This window comes from Anser brachyrhynchus, assembly GCF_964034855.1.
Source record: "Anser brachyrhynchus genome assembly, chromosome: 3".
NCBI classification, from domain to species: domain Eukaryota; kingdom Metazoa; phylum Chordata; class Aves; order Anseriformes; family Anatidae; genus Anser; species Anser brachyrhynchus.
The window spans coordinates 126370983-126390932 of NC_137696.1; the positions used below are offsets into that span (position 1 = coordinate 126370983).

General features: G+C 47.7%; 2 protein-coding genes across 2 annotated transcripts in view; one reads left to right on the forward strand and one right to left on the reverse strand.

The window, feature by feature from the left end:
* Positions 1–2929, reverse strand: part of PPM1G (protein phosphatase, Mg2+/Mn2+ dependent 1G) — a 28169-nt gene extending 25240 nt beyond the window's left edge. Inside the window, exon 1 of the mRNA XM_080585285.1 lies at positions 2689–2929. Within this exon, the coding sequence (XP_080441411.1) occupies positions 2689–2808 (120 nt within the window). The 5' untranslated portion in view covers positions 2809–2929. The remainder of the gene's footprint in view (positions 1–2688) is intronic.
* Positions 2930–3671: 742 nt separating this feature from the next.
* NRBP1 (nuclear receptor binding protein 1) overlaps positions 3672–19950 on the forward strand; it is a 41512-nt gene continuing 25233 nt past the window's right edge. The window contains exons 1-6 of the mRNA XM_080585287.1: positions 3672–3829; positions 4060–4282; positions 18329–18451; positions 19038–19139; positions 19232–19321; positions 19822–19862. Coding sequence (XP_080441413.1) covers positions 4076–4282; positions 18329–18451; positions 19038–19139; positions 19232–19321; positions 19822–19862 — 563 coding nt within the window. The 5' untranslated portion in view covers positions 3672–3829; positions 4060–4075. The remainder of the gene's footprint in view (positions 3830–4059; positions 4283–18328; positions 18452–19037; positions 19140–19231; positions 19322–19821; positions 19863–19950) is intronic.

Here is a 19950-nt window from a genome sequence, read left to right on the forward strand (position 1 = left end):
ATAGCAAAACCACAACAAATTAACTGGGATAAGTCCCTGGTGACTAAACAGTAGCTTAATTAAAGCAAGAAGCACAAATGCTGCTGGGGAGGAAACCCAATACTGGCAAAGATGGTCTTTCTGCTCCATCTGTATGACACTCACTGAAACACATCCTGATCCTGAACCAGGGCACTACTGTCAAGGAGGCAAACAAACAAGGCCAGCACATGTCAGCAAGAGACAGTTCAGTTCCCATACTGCACACAGAACTGTCTCTACACTACCCTGAGCACTGCCATGAGCCACTAACGGCTCTGGACGCCTGACCGCACGCAAGTTTCTGGCATTTTCAATACTAAGGCCAGATCCGAGAGCATCCAACTGACCACACAGACCATTGTGTGCCGCCAGCACAAGCAGCAGCTGTCAGCTGAGTCTCCACCTCCCCTTCAAGGCCTGTTAAGCTATCTGCAGCCGACTGTCCTCCAAGTAACCATGATCTCTTACTCTTCAGAATGAGCAAGAGAGCTCGCAAAGCCTAGGTGCCAGCAACCCCGTCAATATCAGCCTTCTGCTATCCAACCTTAGAGTTAGAACAGCACCAAAGAGCTCAGAGGAACCCAGTCCATCTGCCTAAAAAGCGTCTCCCTCCTGTCCCCTTCACTTTATCCCAAACCACTCCTCTCTGTACTGGAAAGCTGTCCTCATCTGTTTCCCTTTTCTTATTCACCCATAGTACCTGAGACTACTGTTTTGTTGTTGTTGGTGGTGTTCATATCCTTTGTGTTTCTCACCAGCCAAAACCATTTCCTTATTCACAAAGCAAACTCTCTGGGCTAAGAATGGATTCTTATTACAAATAATGTAAGTTAACTTACATACTCACTTAGAGGCTCCTAAAATGTAAGTTAAAGGCAACAGACAACACTTACATCATTTTTCACTGTCTAAAAACGTCTGGTTCCTCCTACTACTTCTGCATGCTTTGTCTAGCTTCACTAGCAAAAACTATACCTAAAATCTTAAGTGTTAACAAAACATACATTTGCTCAGAGCTTTTTCCAAGCCTTGTGAAAGAGTAAAAGTAAAATTAAACATGAAAAAAGTAATAGAAAACAAACCAAAACAAGAGACAGAAAACTCATAGTACTGGAATGCAAGAAAACACAAAAGAACTGTCCAATTCTGCTCGGCTGTATGTAAACACAATGAGTTTTTCATCCCACCACGAACTTAGAAGCAATTTGCAGCAGGTTCAGCTTGCAACACAAGCACTCCTACCATCTCCTCATCCCTTGTTAAAATGCAACTAAACCATGTCTACACCAATGTCCTCAGCATTGCTTTTGTCAGCATGGAGATATGCCAAAGATGTTGGTTAGTGCAAAAAACACAGCTGCAAGCTCTGGGCCTCATCCAATTTCCACACAGGTCAGTGACAGCAAGAACAGACCTCAAATAAGTGAAATTATGAGCCCACTTCTCTCCTGTGGAAGGACTACTGTAGCCCACCACCAGTGCTGTAATTAGCTGCAGCTCTGAGTTCCCCTCATCCAAACCTCCATGCACCAAGCACGCCAGAACGCAGCCTGCATTCAGCTTCTTACCCATGAACTAATCGCCTTGCGGAGATTACACTGCACACATCTCAGTGTTCCAGTAACGTCTCTGTGCCACCATTTCACCCATGCAGAGGTCACCACAGTGGAGCAACATTAGTCACATTCAACAGAGCACAAATATCCTCTAAGTTTATCTTAAAAGCACGAGCAACAATTTCCCTGCCTCTTCTACCCTAGAAACTATAGCTCACAGTTTCTTAAAGCTCTGCTGCACACAACAAGAAAAAAACTGGTCACTATTTTGCACCAGTAAGACTGTCGTAACATTTCACAAGCAGTGAATTATCTGAAAGCAAGACTCGTGAAAACGTATTTAACAAGAAGGTTGCTTTACTGTATTTAGAGGAGATGTACCCTTGGGGCTGCAGGGACCAGTACTGGTCCTCGTCTTATTTCCCTTCTTTGCTAGCTGCCTGGAAGGGAAAATAAACCAGCACATTAATGGTATTCAGAGGGTGTCAAATTCAAAGAACTAGTAACTGCAGGCAAGGCAGAGAAGTAATCCCGGCAGATCTGCGTTACTCTTGTACAAGCAGCTTTACCAAGTAGTTCCAACAGACTCCATCATTGGGAGGAGCATGGACAAGCACCTGGCTCCTACAGCCAGACGTTTATCTTGTGATAATTCATTTGTCCCATAACAAGTACCAGTGATAGGCTGGCAAAGCCAGGAGCAGCTATTGCTAACTTACAGCAGCCACAAGAACTCCTTCAATCGTTTTGCCTATAAAATAATAAAAAAACCAGAGAGAATGAAACTTCGTTTCTGCTTGGGAAGAAGAGCAGACATCTTTGCCCGAGGACGTTTGCTTTCACTTACTGACTCACCCCAGGCGCTCCACCGTCCTTTCCCTCCGCTTTTCAGCCCCAGCCCCCTACTCCCTGGGTCCGTCCGGCCCTACGCGCCAGCTCCCAGCGCGGGGAGGCCCCCGCAACAACTCCCAGCCGCTCCCGCACGGCGGGCCGGTTTCCGCAGCCGCTCCCCGCGCGAGGCGCCACAAGGGAAGCGCGCGGGGCTCGGCCGGGCGGCGGCCGTGGCACCACCGGGCCGGGCAGCCCCAGCCCCCGCCCCCGCCGCGCTCACCTCCATGGAGACGCGCCAGCCCTGCATGGCGCTGAACCCGAAGTGCAGCGGGCGCGGCCCAAGCCCGGCCCCGTCCCCGGAGCTCTTCACCGTGTTGGGCTGCGACAGGTAGGCGCCCATGGCGCCGCGGCGGCCTCCGCCAGCGGACCCGGCCCCCGGCGCGGCGGCCGAGCGCGGAGGGGCTGCGGCGAGGGGCGCGGAGGCGGCCGGGGCGGGCCGGGCCGGGCCGGGCAGCGGCGGGGGCGCGGGCGGCCCAGCGCGGGCGGCGAGGCAGCGCGGGCGGCAGAACCTCCCCGCTGCGAGCCGCCGGGCGGAAGTAGCGCGGCCGGAAGCGCGGGCGATAGAGTCGCCGCGGGGGGTGGGGGGAGCGGCGCTCAGCCCGCGCGGCCGAGCCACGGCGGCCGGAAGCGCGCACCATAGAGACGAGCCTCGGCGGCCTTGGGACCCGCCCACTCGGCGCGCGGCCGCCGCTCGCCACCGGCGTGCGGAGCCGTCCCCGGGACCTCCCGCTGTGACCCCGACCGGGGCCCGGCCGCGGGCCGCTCCGCAGCTCCCTCCTCCCCGCGCCGCGGGGAGCGGCCGCAGGGCCAGCGCTCCCCATGCCCGCTCATCGCGGCGGGGGAACGAAGGGTGGGGAGCTGGGAACCGACGGCACCGAGGCGGGACGGCGGCGGCGGCGGCAGCAGCAGCACCGCCCGCCTGAGGCGCTGGCAGGCCCCGCGTGAGCGTGCGGGGAGCGGGACACGAGGCCACCCCCACGCACCGAGAGCAGCCATTCGCCGCCCCTCCCGCGCCTTATATAGCCCCGAGCCTCGCCCACCGGCCAATCCGCGCGGGCTGGCAGCTAGCTCCCGGGCTCTCATTGGCCGCAGGGCGGGCCGAACCGCCCCCTCCCCCCGCACCGCATCTCGCCCCCGGCCCCTCCTGCGGTGCGCGCGCGGGCGCCCCCTATCGCGCTGTGGTACTCCGAGCCCCGCCCACCGACCAATCTGCGGAGGCGGGGGGCGCACTTCCGGGTTCTCATTGGCCGGCGGGAAAGCGGCCCCGCCCCCGACGGCGCGTTACGCAGCGCGGCCGTTGGCGGCGGCCCGTCGGCGGCGGAGTGACGCGCCTGGGGACCGGGAGGCGCCGGGCGAGCCCGGTAAGTGAGCGCCCCGCGCCCGCCTGCCCGCGCCGCGCCCGCCTCGGGCCGCAGCCGTCTCGGGCCCGGTGCTTCCGGCAGGCTCGGGGCGCGGCCCTGGCTGACAGGGCCGGCGGGCGCGGCCCGGTCCGACCCGCCGGGCCTGTCCTGGCCCGGCCGGCCCGGCCTAGCGCGGCCCTGCCCGGTGCCGCGGCCGCCTCGGCCCGGCTGACGGCGCGTCCCTCCCGCAGGGTGTGCGGCTGCGGCATGTCGGAGGGCGAGTCCAAGCAGGTGCCGAGCGGCGGCTCCGACTCAAAGCCGGAGCCCGCGTCGTCCGGCCCGGGAATGACCTCGGTGTCTGCGCCGGTGGCTTCCGCGGCGCCCCCGGAGGAGGAGGAGGAGGAGGAAAGCGAGGACGAGTCCGAGATCCTCGAGGAGTCCCCGTGCGGCCGCTGGCAGAAGCGGCGCGAGGAGGTCAGTGTCGGAGGCCGGTTCTCGGGGCTGGGCCTCTGGGTGTGCGAGGGGAGTCCTGGGAGCTGCGGGCACGGCACCAGCGCGGGGCCCGGTCCTGCCCTGCCGGCTGTCCCCGGGCCTGCCCGAGCCCTGGCGACGATGGGCTGTCACAGTTCATCGGGCTCTGGAACATCGGGGGTTGAGCGCTGCCTGCTTTTCTCCCTGTACGTTTGTAGCCTTGAAAGCTCTTCTGAACAGGTGGCGTCAGGGCCAGCTGTTGCTGCTGTGTCGTCGGAGGGTTATTTCTAGCGTTTATACGTGTGTCTTGTTTCCCAGCTCTTTTGTTCTGGGGATAATGAAGAGCATTGACTGGACAGTGCTTGGCGTTCAGTAGGGAGTGTGAAGTGAATGGTACCTGCTTCCAGTTGTGCAATCTCGCCTGCTTTTGAGTTACACGTTGGCTTTGGTTTGCTTTAGAGTCTTCAATTAAGATAAAGCACAACCAGTTCATGCAGACTTGTATCTTGGCTTGTCCGATTTGCCTTCACTTCTCGGTGCACGTATTGGAATTGTCCTGTACAATGGCATGAGTAGATTGGATCTTCCTGTTTTGGAGCTCCCTTTTTTTTTCCAGTCCTTACTGTGTTCTGTTTGTCTTATTGAAGGCTGTCTTCAGAAATTGGTTTCTACTTTACGTTGCTTCAGTGAAGCAAGCTGTAGCTGAGAAAGTCTGAATTCAGGTGCTAATGTAGTCTTTCTTAAACAAGTCAGGATGAGCATAGAAGCGTCTAACGTTAACAGGTAAAAATGCAGGGCAGTACAAACTTTGGCGGTGGTGAAAGAGTCATTTGTTTTGATGTAAATTTGGAGGTCAAAATAAGGTCAAGGATTTCCTCCATTTCTTTACCTATTTTTGCTTAAAAGCTGTTCTGTTTTCATTAACATAAGCTAATTCCTAGCAAGGTGTAATAACAACGTGCCATTTTTGGTGAAGCTGTAAAACTTGGATGGGGGGGAGGGATGTCTGTGTAAGGCTTTAATTCTGTTCTCCAGAATATATTCCTTATGATAACCTGAAACTATGGCTAGAAATGTCTTTTTTTTTTTTTTTCTTTTTTTGAACAATCTGTGCTGAATCAATGCACAGGAAAGGCTTGGGGAATGAACTGCAGAATCCTATTATAGTTTAGGTTGGAAGGGACCTTAAAGATCATCCAGTTCTAATCCCACCTGATATGGCCAGGGACAACTTTCATTATAGCAGGTTGCCCAAAGCGCCGAACACACTGGACTTGAACACTTCCAGGAATGGGGCATCCACAGCTTCTCTGGGCAGCCTGTTCCAGTGTCTCACCACCTCTGTAGCAAAGAATTTATTCCTGTTTTCTGCTCTAAATCTCCCCTCTTTTTAGTTTAAAACCATTACCCCTTTTCTTATCACTATACTCCGTGACAAAGGGTCCCTACCCATTTTCCCTGTAGGTCCCCTTTAGGTATTGGAAAGTCATTATAAGGTCTCTCTCGAGCCTTCTCTTCTGTAGCCTGGACAACCCCTACTCCCTCAGCTTCTCTTCACAGGAGAGGTGCTCTAGCCCTTATAAAGCTAATGTTCAGTTTATGTGGTCTTTTCAGTATATTTTAAAACAGATTATTTTGATGTAGAAACATTAGTTTCCTAGTATTTTCCATACTGTCCTACATAAAAAGAAAGTTTTCGTAGGTTTAGTATTTTCTTTGGATTTCAGTTTCCCCATCTACAGAGAAATAAAGGCTCACACTCAAGAAGTTCCTTAAAACTTTGGCATGACTAAATTACTGACTTCTATCTTGGGAACGAAGGTGACTGGTTGGTTTGAATGCAGACCATTCTTGTACGTCAGATGTATGAGCTTTGCTCCACCTCACAGATAAAGAAAGGACAGTAGATTAACTGTTGAAGGCCACAAAATTAATTGATGACAGATCTGGGGTAAACTCAGGATCTCTTCTTCTCAGCCTTTCATCAGTCAGGGCTGTACTGTCTTCCTGCAGGAAATGCTAAACATTTATGAGCCTGTTTGTTGCACTCAGTGGTTGCCTTCAGGTGGGCCTTATGTCTCAAATGCGTGCATGAAAAACATATTCTGCTAGTGATCATGCAATTAAATTGTGTTTTGTCTCTTAATTTCACATGTAAATTTGTGGCTTGATTAGATCTGGGCTTGTAGAGTGTGATTTGTTTACTTCAAACGCATGACATCTCCCCCCTGCTGTCTTCGGCTTTTGGACTGAGCTGTGTGCCCTGGAGTAAACTTCCACTGCAGATGTTCCAGCATGAAACTTATTCTGGAATAATACCTTCGCTTTCTGAGCATCCTAGTGTACCAGAGTAAAACATCTCTTGTACCAGAGTAGCGTCCTTGTAAAGCGCTGATAACGTGATCGCTCAGTCAGCGCTGGTTATTCCGGTCAGTGTACCCGTGCAGACAAGCTCTTATTCACCGTCTCTTTGGCAGTGAGGAGGAGTTACTCCATGAAAAAGGAATGTTGTCACCTCCCCTCCCACCAGTGACGCAATCCTGATTCTTTATATCGACAATATCTTCTTTAGGTGCTGAATTAAGCAGCCACTTTTGAAGCAATATGGTAATATGGAGAGAAAACAGCACGTGTGACTGCAGAGACGGATTTTATGCACAACATGTGGTCTGGTATTTTCCAGATTTTAAGTTCTTTACTCCTCAGTTTGAGTTGCATATTTGGAAATGTTAACCTTGCTTATCTATTTATTTTGTTTTAATAGATAGAGACTCTTTGTAATCATCTTCCTGGAACACAGATGACACGGCGTATGGGCTGTATGGGCAGGAGCACTGCAAGTCTGAGGGAACAGGCTGTCACTAGGGTCTCAAGTGAACAGCGAGGGTGCGAGCGCTCAGGCTATTTACTTCACGTTAGCAGATTCCAGTAGAATCAATGTATTCCTGATCGCTTTTGCACCTTGTGTGCGCCCCAGGAGAGGCTTCCGAACAAACCAGTCACAGGCCGACAGAAAAGGTGCTCAGTGGCGGAGTGTTTCTGTTCGCTTGTTTCACTTCTGTTACACTCTGAAACTTCGTTAGAAATGTTTCTCCTCTCAGAGGAAGCTCTCTTTATGCGGTCCCAACCCCCCCACCAGCCGGAGCGGGACGGGCCCTCGCGGTGCGGCCGTGCCCGGAGGTCCGAGGGGAGCGCTGCGGGCTGCCGGGCCAGGCCGGGCCGGGCCGGGCCCTGAGGGAGCCGTGCGGCTCTGCCCGGACCGACACCGCCCCCAGCCAATGGCGCGCGGAGCGAGGGCATTACCTCACCGCCGCGTGCTCCCATAGGCTGCTCCCATAGGCTGCTCCCATAGGCTGCTCCCATAGGCTGCTCCCATAGGCTGCTCCCATAGGCTGCTCCCATAGGCTGCTCCCATAGGCTGCTCCCATAGGCTGCTCCCATAGGCTGCTCCCATAGGCTGCTCCCGGCCCCGGCCGCAGCGCCCGTACCTGGCGGCTTCCCGCGGGTCTGCCTCGGGGCGGCTCCGCCCGATCGGGATCGGGATCGGGATCGGGTGGGCGCGGTCCCGGCAGGAACGTCCCTCTGGCAGGGCAGTCGAACCTAAGCTGTTAGAGCACTCCCTCTTCTGCGCTGGCCGTCTTCCCAGGCCTCTCGTCACTCGTTCCGTCTTTGTGCCGCTGCAGTGATCGAATCCCGCGGGAGGTGACGGCCTTACCCCGCGTCCAGGCTCCCTGGTGCGCCGTGTCTCGGCTGGCACACCGAGCTCACTGCGGGTCCTGAGCAAACCGGCAAGGCGGTGCTGTAGGACAGCGTTTGTTGTTGGTGCGGTCAGGTTAGCAGGGTCGTGTGGTTATTCAGGCGTGTTTTAGGTACAGTAGCCTACTCTAAACTGTGTCAACTAGTGTAACTTCAAATCTGCTTTAATGCCAAGTGTAGAAAATGGTTGTGTTAATTGATTGTAATTTTTCCTAGAGACAGAGAACTTCTGTAGCATGAAATGTGTAATTGCTGTGAAAGTTTGGAGTAGTCTTTTAAAATTAAACATTACTGTGTAATCTCTAAGATGCTATTTTAACTACATAGAGAATGCTTATCTTCCCCAAAGTTCTCTTTCTTCAGGAAAATTTAATGAATAGTGATGTGGTTAAGCTTTGTTATACCTTAAAATAGAAAGACTAGTTCAGTTGGAAGGGGTCTTCAAAGGTCATCCAGTCCAACTGCCTGACCACTTCTAGACTAACCAAAAGTTAAAGCATGTTAATAAGGACGTTATCCAAATGCCTCTTGAACGCTGACGGGCGTGGGGCATCGACCTCCTCCCTTGTAAGCCTGTTCCAGTGTTTGACCATCCTCGTGGTAAAGAATTTTTTCCTAATGTGCAGTCTGAACTTCACGTGGCACAGCTTTGTGCCATTCCCTCTTGTCTTGTCATCTCTTCTCAGGGAGCAGAGGCCGGCACATCCCTGTGCACTTCCCCTCCTCAGGCAGTTGCAGAGAGTAGTGAGGTTGCCTCTCAGCATTCTCTTCTCCAGACTAGACAACCCAAGTGTCCTCAGCCTCTCCTTGTAGGACATGCCTTCCAGCCTAGCTGGTAAAACCAGCTTTGTTGCCCTCCTCTGGATGCTTTCAAGTACCTTAACATACTTTTTATATTGTGGAGCCCAGAACTGCATACAATACTTGAGGTGAGGCTGCACCAATGCTAAATACAGTGGGAGAATCACCTCTTTGGACTGGCTAGCTATGCTTTGTTTAATGCACCCCAAAATGTGTTTATCCTTTTGGCTGCCAGGGTGCCCTGCTAGCTCACGTTGAGCCTGCTGTCACCAGCATCCCCAAATCCCTTTCTGCTGAGCTGCTCTCCAGCTACTTGTCTCCCAGTCTGTACCTATGTCCAGCATTACTTCATCCCAGCTGCAGCGCCTGGCATTCACCATTGTTGAACTTCGTGTGGTTGCTGATTGCCCAATGCTCCAGTTTGTCTAGATCCCTCTGCAAGGCCTCTTGTCCCTCCAGGGAGTCAGCTGCACCTCCCAGTGTAGTGTCATCAGCAAATGTGCTGAGGATGCACTCCGCTCCCGCATCCAGACCGTTGATAAAAACGTTGAACAGAACCAACCCTGGAAGTGAGCCTGGGGGAGCGCTGCCGATGGCCATCTGCTGCCGGTCAGACGTAGCCCTGTTCACTACAGCCCTTTGAGCTCTACTGTTGAGTCGGTTCTTCACCCATACCTTAAGGGTGAAATTGCTGTTAGAGATGGTTGGTGGGGAGGGGGTGTGTGCTGATATGGCTCCTCCCATAGGGTACTTATTTTCCTGTTGGAAATACAGGAAGATACAAGAGAAGAGCTGTGACTAATGTCAGCGTTTTCAGGTATTTCTACTGTCCTTAAGTGCTGTGGGGACAAATGACAATCTGCTTTCTCATGCTGCTGCTGTGCGTATATGTTGCATGCATTGGTCTCCAGGTGTGTTGCAAATTTCATTGCTCTCCTATCTGAGTTGAATCCCTTCCTGCAATTGTAACCATGCTCGTGGTTGCTCTCCAGACACATCGAAAGGTGAAGCTTTAGCCTTTGCAAGTGGTTGAAGATAAGCTTTTAACAGGCGATTACTGTCTCATGGGAGAGAGACATACAGTACCCACAACTTGGAGTTAGTGGAATCACAGGAGGGGGAGACTGAGACTGATAGATTCTTCAGGCCCTGGCTCTCCAAGCTTGTGCTTGCCTTGGTTCCTTTTGCCTTTTCAGCCTGACAAAACCCTCTTTTTCTGCTGTCCCTGTGTGACACTACATTTTTCTCTTTCAGTCAGCATGCATAAATAATTTATTTTTCTTAGGTTCTCCAAGTATTTTCAGAATTATCTGCTGCATTTAGACTATGCCTCCTGGGAATAATATTATAGAGATGGATTGTGGCAATGTACTTGAAGTACATTTTTAGACTCCTGATACTGATAGGTATTAAACTTGAAATGTTGGTAGGAGCTTAGACTTGGTGCTTACCATCCCTGAGAATTACACAGATCAAACAGAAAAGTACTCCAGATATAACTGCAGGAAGACTTGTGCTCTGCTGCAGCAGAATCTTACTTTTCAGAATTTTCAGCTTGGTATTGGTGTTGAACTTGGCAAGCCCATCTTATGCGGAGGGACTTGACCATCCAAGTCTGTGAATGGTTCTATAGTTTGTCACTTAATAGATACATATTGACAGATTGATTGATAGATTTAAATAGATTTTAGATTTAGATTTTGACAGATCTATTGATAGATTTCTTTCTATCTGTTTTCTGGGTAGGAAATCACTATGTGATTGACTGGGTCTTGGCACAAGCCAAGACGTTTTAATACTTGGTTGACATCAAAAGTCAGTTTTTTTCTGAAAAAGATGCTTTTGTCAGACTTGTCTGCTAAGGTTAAGAATTTGTGGCTGTTATTGTGAAACTGAGAGGGATTAATCAAGTTGCATTAATTTCCCCTTCGGCATTTAAACGCTTGCGTTTAAAAGCCATGTGATATTTTTCAAGGGTGCTTGTTGCTGTACAGCTTCAAGGTGATGAGAAATGCATATAATAATGAGGCAATTCATTGTAACAGGTAGTAAGTAACCTATTTAATGCTGTTGAATGGATCCGTATCATATTTTGAATGTGGGAGCAAGCAGGTTCCCTTTAAGGTATGTATACGTGTGTGTCTGTAATAGTTATGAGAGAAGATGTCTAGCATATTCACATCTGCTTAGTCTTCCACTTCTGCAGGCCCCTTGTGAGGTATATTTAATTGTGGTACAGCTTTTGCTGAATGCTGCTTCATTTCTTGATATAGAAGACTTGGAACAAAGCCTGGTATTGAAAGGAAGAAAGAGATAACAGAAGAAAGAGGACTGGTCTCTGCTTGAATATCTTCGCCCTTTTCCTCGAAGATTGTACTTCTTTCCTGCGGATTCTAAAATCCAGTGATAATTTCTGGGGTGTCTGAAAGATGATGTTTGAGCTCTGCTGACCATCAGTGACCTCCACTGAGAAGGAAATGGCCTTGTGCTTGTCTAGTTGTTGTCCCGTGCTTGATGTATTACTGACTTTTCTGCAAACTCAGCTGCTGGACCATGTTTTGTGTTACGCCACTGTTTCAGTGACTTCTGAGATCCGTAGGTTCTTTTTTGTCTCATCCCTGAGGCAAATCTCCTGTATATAAGTCTGTGCATACCGTGGTTGCTATGTTGACTGGTTCTTGTTTTCCTGTCCCTAGTATTTCCTACTGTCAGGTAAGCTAGATGAACTGTGCAGTCCTTCATAACTTCCTTTACTGTGGTGTGCAGGCTAAGATAGGATGAAGAAGTTCCATGTGGACCTGGATATCAGGTCATGTGCAAAACTTGTGTGCCAGTATTTGAGGCAGTGTGCATTGTTCCCGTGGGTATATATGAGTTTAGTGTTTCATTCTTGCTGTTCATTATGTCCTGTTGCTGAAAGCTCAGAAAGTTAATACAGGTAGCACCAGTGTCTTTACTACACTGCTGTTAGTTTGCTTCTCCTAATAACCGTCCTTGTTGGCGTTTGGACGGATGGTTCCCAGTTTGGTGGCTGAGTGTTACAGCTGAATTGTAATGCTTGGGCAAGCATACCCTCTTGGTCCATGCTAGCTCTATGAAATAAAGAAGCGGTGATCTATGAGGAGTTGAACCCAGCAAGACATGAAATGAGATGCTGAGTCTACTACATCTTTATTTTATCTCCGTTGTCTTTTCATTCCTAGTTGGAGTCTCTACTTTTCTATTTTTAATATGGAGCCAGTTGACGACTTTTCCGTTTGGATTTACATTTCTTTAAGGCGCCAGAATATGGGATTCTTGGAGAGGAAAAGCCAGCAGACTGGGTGTTTGTATTCTGTGATGCTCGAGTCTGATTTCTCAGCTGCTGTTGTGACAGAAAAGAAGCTTACTGAGGTAGTAAAATATAAGCATCAGTCTTTCTTTTTCTATCATACATCTGAGTTTCTTTATGTGGGAAAATGAAGCGCCATTCTGTGGAAAGGTAGCATTTGAGATGCTCCGAGCTTCGGGTTGTGCTGCTGGAGTGTGGAAGGGTAGCAGAGACTTAAAGCAAACTAGTACGAGGAGGGCTGCCAACTTCTTGACAGGCTTTGGCAATGTGCAGGTATTTTTAGCTGATGGAGAGGACTAATGCCATGATATAGTTCTTATGATTTTACTTTGCTGTTGGGAACATACTCAGAAGAGGGAATATGTGCACCCTTTTAACTTTTTTATTGGCTCATTTGGGGCTTCATGGAAGGAACAAACACTTGATATGTGCTTGAATGAGATGAGGGGCACTGCAGAGTGTGGAGGGAATTGAGCCTTTGTCTTGGGCCTGTTGTCTACAGACCCATTGTGTTCTTGCTTACTAACTGCAACAGACAGCTGGTAGCTTTCTTAGTGCCTCATCAGCCAGCACCACTTCTCAGTCTTTATGCTGCCTCAGTGGGAGAGCAGGCACAGCTACAGCAGCTGTCTGCTTTTCTAACTTTCCTGGGTGGTTAGAAGTGCTATTTACAGTCCAGCTGTCTGTGACTAAGGCATAGGGTTTGCTTTGCATTCTTAGAGAGCAATTCTTTAGAGGGGAAAAAAACGTGTTCCGTGTAGTTTACCAGCAGCACCAAAGCCTTCCTGTTGTCAGTTCTTTGTGCTTGCACATAGAGAATAGGAAGCATGCTTGCACAGAAAGTAGTATTAAAAAATTAATAAAAAGAACACAAGTGGTGGTGATCAGGCACAGGACTTGGCTAGTGATTAATCTTGAACCCTCTCTTTCCACATTTTTCGCCCTTCCCTCAAACATTTCAGGTTCAAGCTGTATATCAGGAAAAGGTTTTTCACCAAGAGGGTGGTCAGGCGCTGGAACAGGCTCCCCAGGGATGTGGTCACACCACTGAGCCTGCCAGAGTTAAAGAAACCTTTGGACAACACTCTGATGCATGATCTGATTTATTTTTATTTTTTTGTGGGGTCCCAGGAGTTGGACTCGATGGTCCGTGTGGGTCCTTTCCAACTCGGATATTCTATGATCTCCTAAGTACTGTACCAAATTCCTCCTGTTAGATCCCAAATTGCCCATCCCTGACATTCCAAGTACTGCGTTCTTCTACACAGCATCTCCACTTGGTTTACATAATATTGCTGAAGCTGTTTCTCCTGTTGAATTGCTTAGATGGATTTTCCTTAGTGGGGTGGCAACTTAATCACTCACCTTTGTGGCTTTGGGAGTCCTTGGGTTCAGTGTTCAATCCATCATTGATTAGGCTGCCTGAGTTCCCCACTCTGTTGCTTGTCTTCAGATTACTGATGTGGTTCTTACTTCTCCTTTGAATGGCCCTTACCCAGATACTTTTCCACAGCAGTTTGCTGAAACTTGGAGTTTATACCTCCCAAATTCTGAATTTGTGGTTGCCAAATTGTGTTCTCCAGGGAGTTGCTATAGGCCCTTCTGTTATGCTTTTCAAATGATAATTGTAGCTTGTAATTACATCTCTGTGGCGCAATCTTAGAGTGAAATCACACAGTTTGTCTGCAACACTGTTCTCTGTGGTTATAGTTCTGAATTCTGCTCAGGGCTTAGAGCGACCAGATATTTGTTGGTACCTGTATTGTTAGCATGAATGCCCTCCTCTCTCGTTCTCTCTCTCTCTCTCTCTCTCTCTGGGAGCATGGCGTTACTCAACTCAAGCAGCGGGGAAAGCTGCAGCAAAGAAAATGTCAAACAAGCTTCTGAATATGAGGAGAATGGAATAAGTCAACTGAAACTACAGATTTACAGGACTTACCTTTTTGCTTCTGTGGTTAGCGTACAGTCGTGTGGGCTGACTGGATGTTGTAGAGATGTGTGAAGAGGCAGCAGTCCCTTCTTTTTAGGCTGGATGTTCTGCTGCAGAAGAGTGGACTACACAAGTAAGAATTAAAATAGTTTCAGTCGGAAGGGGCTTACAAAGATCATCAGGTTCAACTGTCAGATTACTTCAGGGCTGACCCAAAGTTAAAACATACCATTAAGAGCAGTATGCAAATGTCTCTTAAACATGGACAGGCATGGGGCACAGCCACCTCTCTGGGAAGCTTGTTCCGGTGTCTAACTACTCCCTTGGTAAAGAAGTTTTTGTAATGCCTGCTCTGAACCTCCCCTGATGTAGCTTTGAGCCATTCCCATGTGTCCTGTCATTAGATACCAGGGAGGAACGATGAGCACCTCCTGCTCCACTTCCGCTCCTCAGGAAGTTGTAGAGAGCAATGAGAGATCGCCCTCAACCTCCCTTTCTCGAAGCATAACAAACCGAGAGTTCTCAGGCTTTCCTTATAGGATGTGCCTTTCAGCCCTTTTACCAGCTTTATTGCCCTCCTCTGGACACATTCAAGTATCTTAATATCCTTTTTATATTGTGTGCCCAGAACTGCACACAGTATTCAAGGTGAGACGTCACTAATGCTAAATACACTGGGAGAATCACCTCTTTTGACCAGCTGGCTATTGTGTGCTTAGTGCACCCCAGAATACGGTTTCCCCTTTTGGCTGCCAGGGTGCACTCCTGGCTCATACTGAGCCTGCTGTCAACCGGCACCGCTTTCCAGCTGCTCATCTCCCCATCTGTACTTACATCCAGTATTATTCCATCCCAAGTGCAGAACTCAGTATTTGTTCTTGTTAATTTCATGCTGTTGCTCCAATTTACCTAGATCCCTCTGCAAGGCCTCTCTTCCCTTGAGAGTCAACAGAACCTCATGGTGTAGTATTGTCAGTGTGCCACCAGCTGGCTCACGGCTAACCTGTTGTCCACCAGGACCCCCAGGTCCTTCTCCGCAGAGCTCCTCTCCAGCAGGTCGTCCCCCAGCCTGTACTGATACGTGCGGTTCTTCCTTCCCAGGTGCAGGACTCTACACTTGCTCTTGTTAAACTTCATTTGGTTTCTTCCTGCCCAGCTCTCCAGCCTGTCCAGGTCTCGCTGAATGGCAGCACAGCCTTCTGGCGTGTCAGCCACTCCTCCCAGCTTTGTGTCGTCGGCGTACTTGCTGAGGGCAGACACTATTCCCTCATCAAGGTCGTCGATGAAGATGTTGAACAAGACCAGACCATGACCCTGCGCCACCGATCACCACCCTCTGAGCTCAGCCAGTTCTCAACCCACCTAACTGTCCACTCCTCTATCCCACACTTCCTCAGCTTCGCTAGCAGGATGTCATGGGAGACAGTATCAAAAGCCTTGCTAAAGTCAAGGTAGATGACACCCACTGCTTTCCCCCCATCTACCCAGCTGGTGATGCCATCATGGAAGGCTACGAGGTTGGTCGAGCACGACTTCCCCTTGGTGAATCCATGCTGACTACTCCTCACAACCTTCTTCTCTTCCAATTGCTTGGAGATGGCATCCAGAACAAGCTGTTCCAACGCCTTTCTGGGGATGGAGGTGAGACTGACTGGCCTGTAGTTGCCCGGATCCTCCTCCTTGCCCTTCTTGAAGACCGGAGTGACATTGGCTATCCTCCAGTCCTCAGGCACCTCTCCTGTTCTCCAGGACCTTTCAAAGATGATAGATCAAAAGACCACTGAAAATTAAACAAGTTAAAATAGTCCCAAGTTACTTGACAAGTCATCCAGGAAGTTATGGTAAAGCAAGGACTAAACTGCAACATTGCTTCTAATTGTGACATGTTAAGCTTGCAGCTTTCCATCAATCACTGATAGCTGCTTAGAGGCAATAGCTGTCCGTAACTGTCAGGAAGGTACAGGACAAATGCCAGAACATGCTTTTGTGAGGACTTAGGATTCTATTTTGCTGAGCATGGAGAGTGATGTATAGCAGTGATTTGGCAACCAGAGTGAAGGAGGAATTTGCTTTAGCCTTTCCAGGTGTCTGTCTGTATTTTTTCCCCCTCTTACTCTTCTGTCCTTACTCTACTGTTGAATCTCCTCTTGAATTAACAATTACCGTCAGTGTTGTCATATGGATTTGGTGTCTTGAGTCATGTTTGATACTCTAGAATATGCCTATGAGTCATGGACATTATTTATATTTGGTAAGCTTGCCCAGAAATAGGACAAGTTATGATAAATAATAGATCCATATCTGCCGGCTGTCTTATCAAGGCAGATTTCAAGTACTTGTCAATACTTGATGGCTTCAGTAACCTTGTAAGGTCAGAAGCTCTTTGAACAGACAGCAAGTATGATGAAAGAAGAGAATATAGAGGAATGCATGGGCATTGAGTGTGGGTAGTCGTGGCTGTATCTTGTCCCTACAATACTAACACTTATATGCTTTCTGTTGGCTGGGGTCTTATTTAAACTTCTCTGACGTTAAAGCCTTTGGGCACTCAACTTTATTAATTGTACTAGGAATTCTTGTACTACATCATGCCTGAGAGATTTCTCATACTGAAAATTGAAGGAATTAATGTTGTATCCTTAATAGTCTTCAGTCTTACAGCCTTTAACGATGGAACATAACAGGCCTGACCTACTATTCTGATGTCAGTATCAGTGTGTATGTAGAGAAAATCACTTTCTTATGATAAATATGATGAGTATCTCCTTGAATAAAATGTTAGAACTTTCACCCCTCAGTTATACAGGAGGCAAAGGCTAGGAGGGGAATAGGGTCATTCATGTTAAACTGCTTGTCTCCTGTGTTTGTTTTCAGCAGTTACTTTCCATAGCTCAGGTTGTCTTTATGTAATTATGGTCTGTGTTCTTTATTCCTATCTGTGTCATGCAAGTACATCTGGTCTTTATCACAATAATTTACAGCTCAGTTTACTGAGCAATCTGTGTCACTCCAACTACACTGTTCTTGTAGTCATTTATCACACCAGTAAGTCATCTGCAATTTGAGAAAATTGAATATCATTAGGTCTGTTATGATTCCTTTGGAAGATCTCCAAAAAACCCAACCTAAATTGACTGGTGGTCTGTCTAAATTATCAAGCTACTGATGAAGTATCCAGTGAGCAGATGTGTATAATGCAAACTTTTAAAGTTGGTGTTGTACACTAGTGAAATTAATACCTTAATGGACTCTTTTTTTCCATGCACAATTCTTATGTGTACATGTTTTGTTGGTGTGTTAGTCCTTCTGATCACACATTGTATTTAGAGCTCAGGTTTAGCTTATTGTTAGCATGACCAACAAGTTATTTTTGGTACCCCCGTCCTCCATCAGAATTTCTTTATAAAAAAAAAAAAAGCCTTAGATTTTTGTGTATCAATGTGATCAGCTGGGTGCACTGAGTCTGTACCCTGTCTACTGAAGTTGAAAGTACTGTTCATTGGAAACTTGTTTCCTTTTTATATTAGTATTTTGTTATCAGTAGTCATTTCCTATAGTATAGTGCTTTATTCATGTAAGTTTTGTGGATGGCAGAACACTTGCATCAATTCATCGTTAATGTAATACTGTAGCTGAAACTGAGTACCTTTGGTCACGTGAAAGCAGCTGCCAAGAGGAAAGGAATTTTTGAGGAAGCCCTTGTGTATGGTGAGAATTTTTCAGCGAATGTGGGATGCTGATGGGGTGAAGGAAGTGAAGGAAGAAAAGGTAAGACAATATTAATAGGAAAATCTGTGAGATGGCCAAAGCTTCAAGGAGGTAATATATGTAGAAGGTGAGTCTGGAATGCTAGGCAAATCTCTGTATTGACGTTTACTTCAAAGGGAGAATTGGATCAGTCGAACGTGAAGCTATTCTAGGTATGTGGCCAGCTGATGGAGAATTGGATTTTTGTTTTTTTGGTGGTAAAATGAAATACAGAAATAAAACATAAATTAACATATTGTAGCCAAAAGGAGGCTTTCACCAGACTGGCTGCATATGAGGCCTAGATCATGCTTATCTTTGGGTATGTCCCATTCCTGAAGTGCCCATGGACAATCCTGTCCTGGAATGCTCATTTAGTTAAAAGCTGATGAACAACATTCATAATACTGAAATAAAGGGTGCATAGTAATGATCTAGTCTTTCTAGCTTAGATCTCATACCTGTTTCCATCCTTCCCATACAGGTGAATCAACGCAATGTCCCGGGGATCGATAGTGCCTACCTGGCCATGGATACAGAGGAAGGTGTGGAAGTGGTTTGGAATGAGGTTCAGTTTTCTGAGCGGAAGAACTTTAAGCTTCAGGAGGTATGTTGACGTGTTTCCCAACGAGATGTGGGAAACACCACAGAATCATTCAGGTTGGAAGCGACCTCTGGAGTTCATCTGGTCTAACCTCCCCTGTTCAAACAGGGGTGCTTAGAGCAGGTTACCCAGGGCCATGTCCATATGGCTTTTGAAGATTTCCAAGGAGGGAAACTCAACTACCTTTCTTGTCAACCTATTCCAGTGATCTATCACCTCTACAGTAAAAACACATTGCACCAGGGTGACAGGCCTTGCATTAGGGTGTAATTATAGATACTGATTCATGTGGGTTATTGGCTGGGTCTATAACTCTTCCCTACTTTCTTAAACATAGCAAAAATGAAGCCTGATTTCTGCAGAAAATGTGACTGAAAACTGTTGCTGTACTATGTCTAGAGGCTTTTGTGTTGGTTGAGTCTTGGTGTTCAAACAATGCAGTATAAGATGAAATCAGATGCTGATTTTTCTTGGCATAGGAGCTTGAAGTGTATTGTGTTGTTTAAGGGGACCCAGACCTCAGAAGCAAGTAAAGTGTGGGCTGATGTGGTCTTTGATGTAACATAGCTTTGACTTTCTGATGTTGTAGGAGAAAGTTAAAGCAGTGTTTGACAACTTAATTCAACTGGAACATCTGAACATTGTAAAGTTTCACAAATACTGGGCTGATGTGAAGGAGAATAAGGCCAGGGTAAGTAAAGCAAGCAGCCTGTTGGGTTTTCTAGTTGTATATCCTGTGGGTAATTAGTGAAGCAGAAGGTAATACTTCATACTGTCCCACAGGTGATCTTCATCACTGAATATATGTCCTCAGGGAGCCTGAAACAGTTCCTGAAGAAGACAAAGAAAAACCACAAAACTATGAATGAAAAGGTAACTCTTTTTTCCTATGTGCCTATTTTCACTTAGCATCTTCAGCCTCTGGAAAGGTCTCTGAGCAGAGGATCCTAATGAGAAGAAAAGCTGGTGATAATGTGTCTGAAATTTTTTCTTGTTACTGTAAGCCGGTTTAGTTGCAGGTTTTCTGAGATACCAGTTCTGTGTTGCTTTCTTTGTTTCCTGTAGTTCTGCAGCTTCATATGTATGTTGTGATAACTTCTCCTGTTCTGTGTATGCATGCAGGAAAGAGGGAAGGGTTCTATGCATAAGAGGAGTTAGGAGGGAGGAGGCATGATTTGTGACCCCTGTCAAAAATGTAAAAACTAAACAGAGCCCAAGAGTACTGATTTCATAAAGTTCTTACTTGCACACCTGTACTGGATATAAGCTAAGATACACTGGTTCCATCATTTGAATGAGCTTTGAATCACATAAGTATGGATTAGTTCCTCTTCCTTGAATGATTTTTATCCTTTTTGCTCCTGTGTCTGTAGGCCTGGAAGCGATGGTGTACCCAGATCCTCTCTGCTCTCAGGTATGTAAGTTACTGATCTTGAGATCTAGCCATTTGTTTAAGCATAGCATTTCTTGTGCTAGAATAGTAAAAGCTGTCTGTATACATG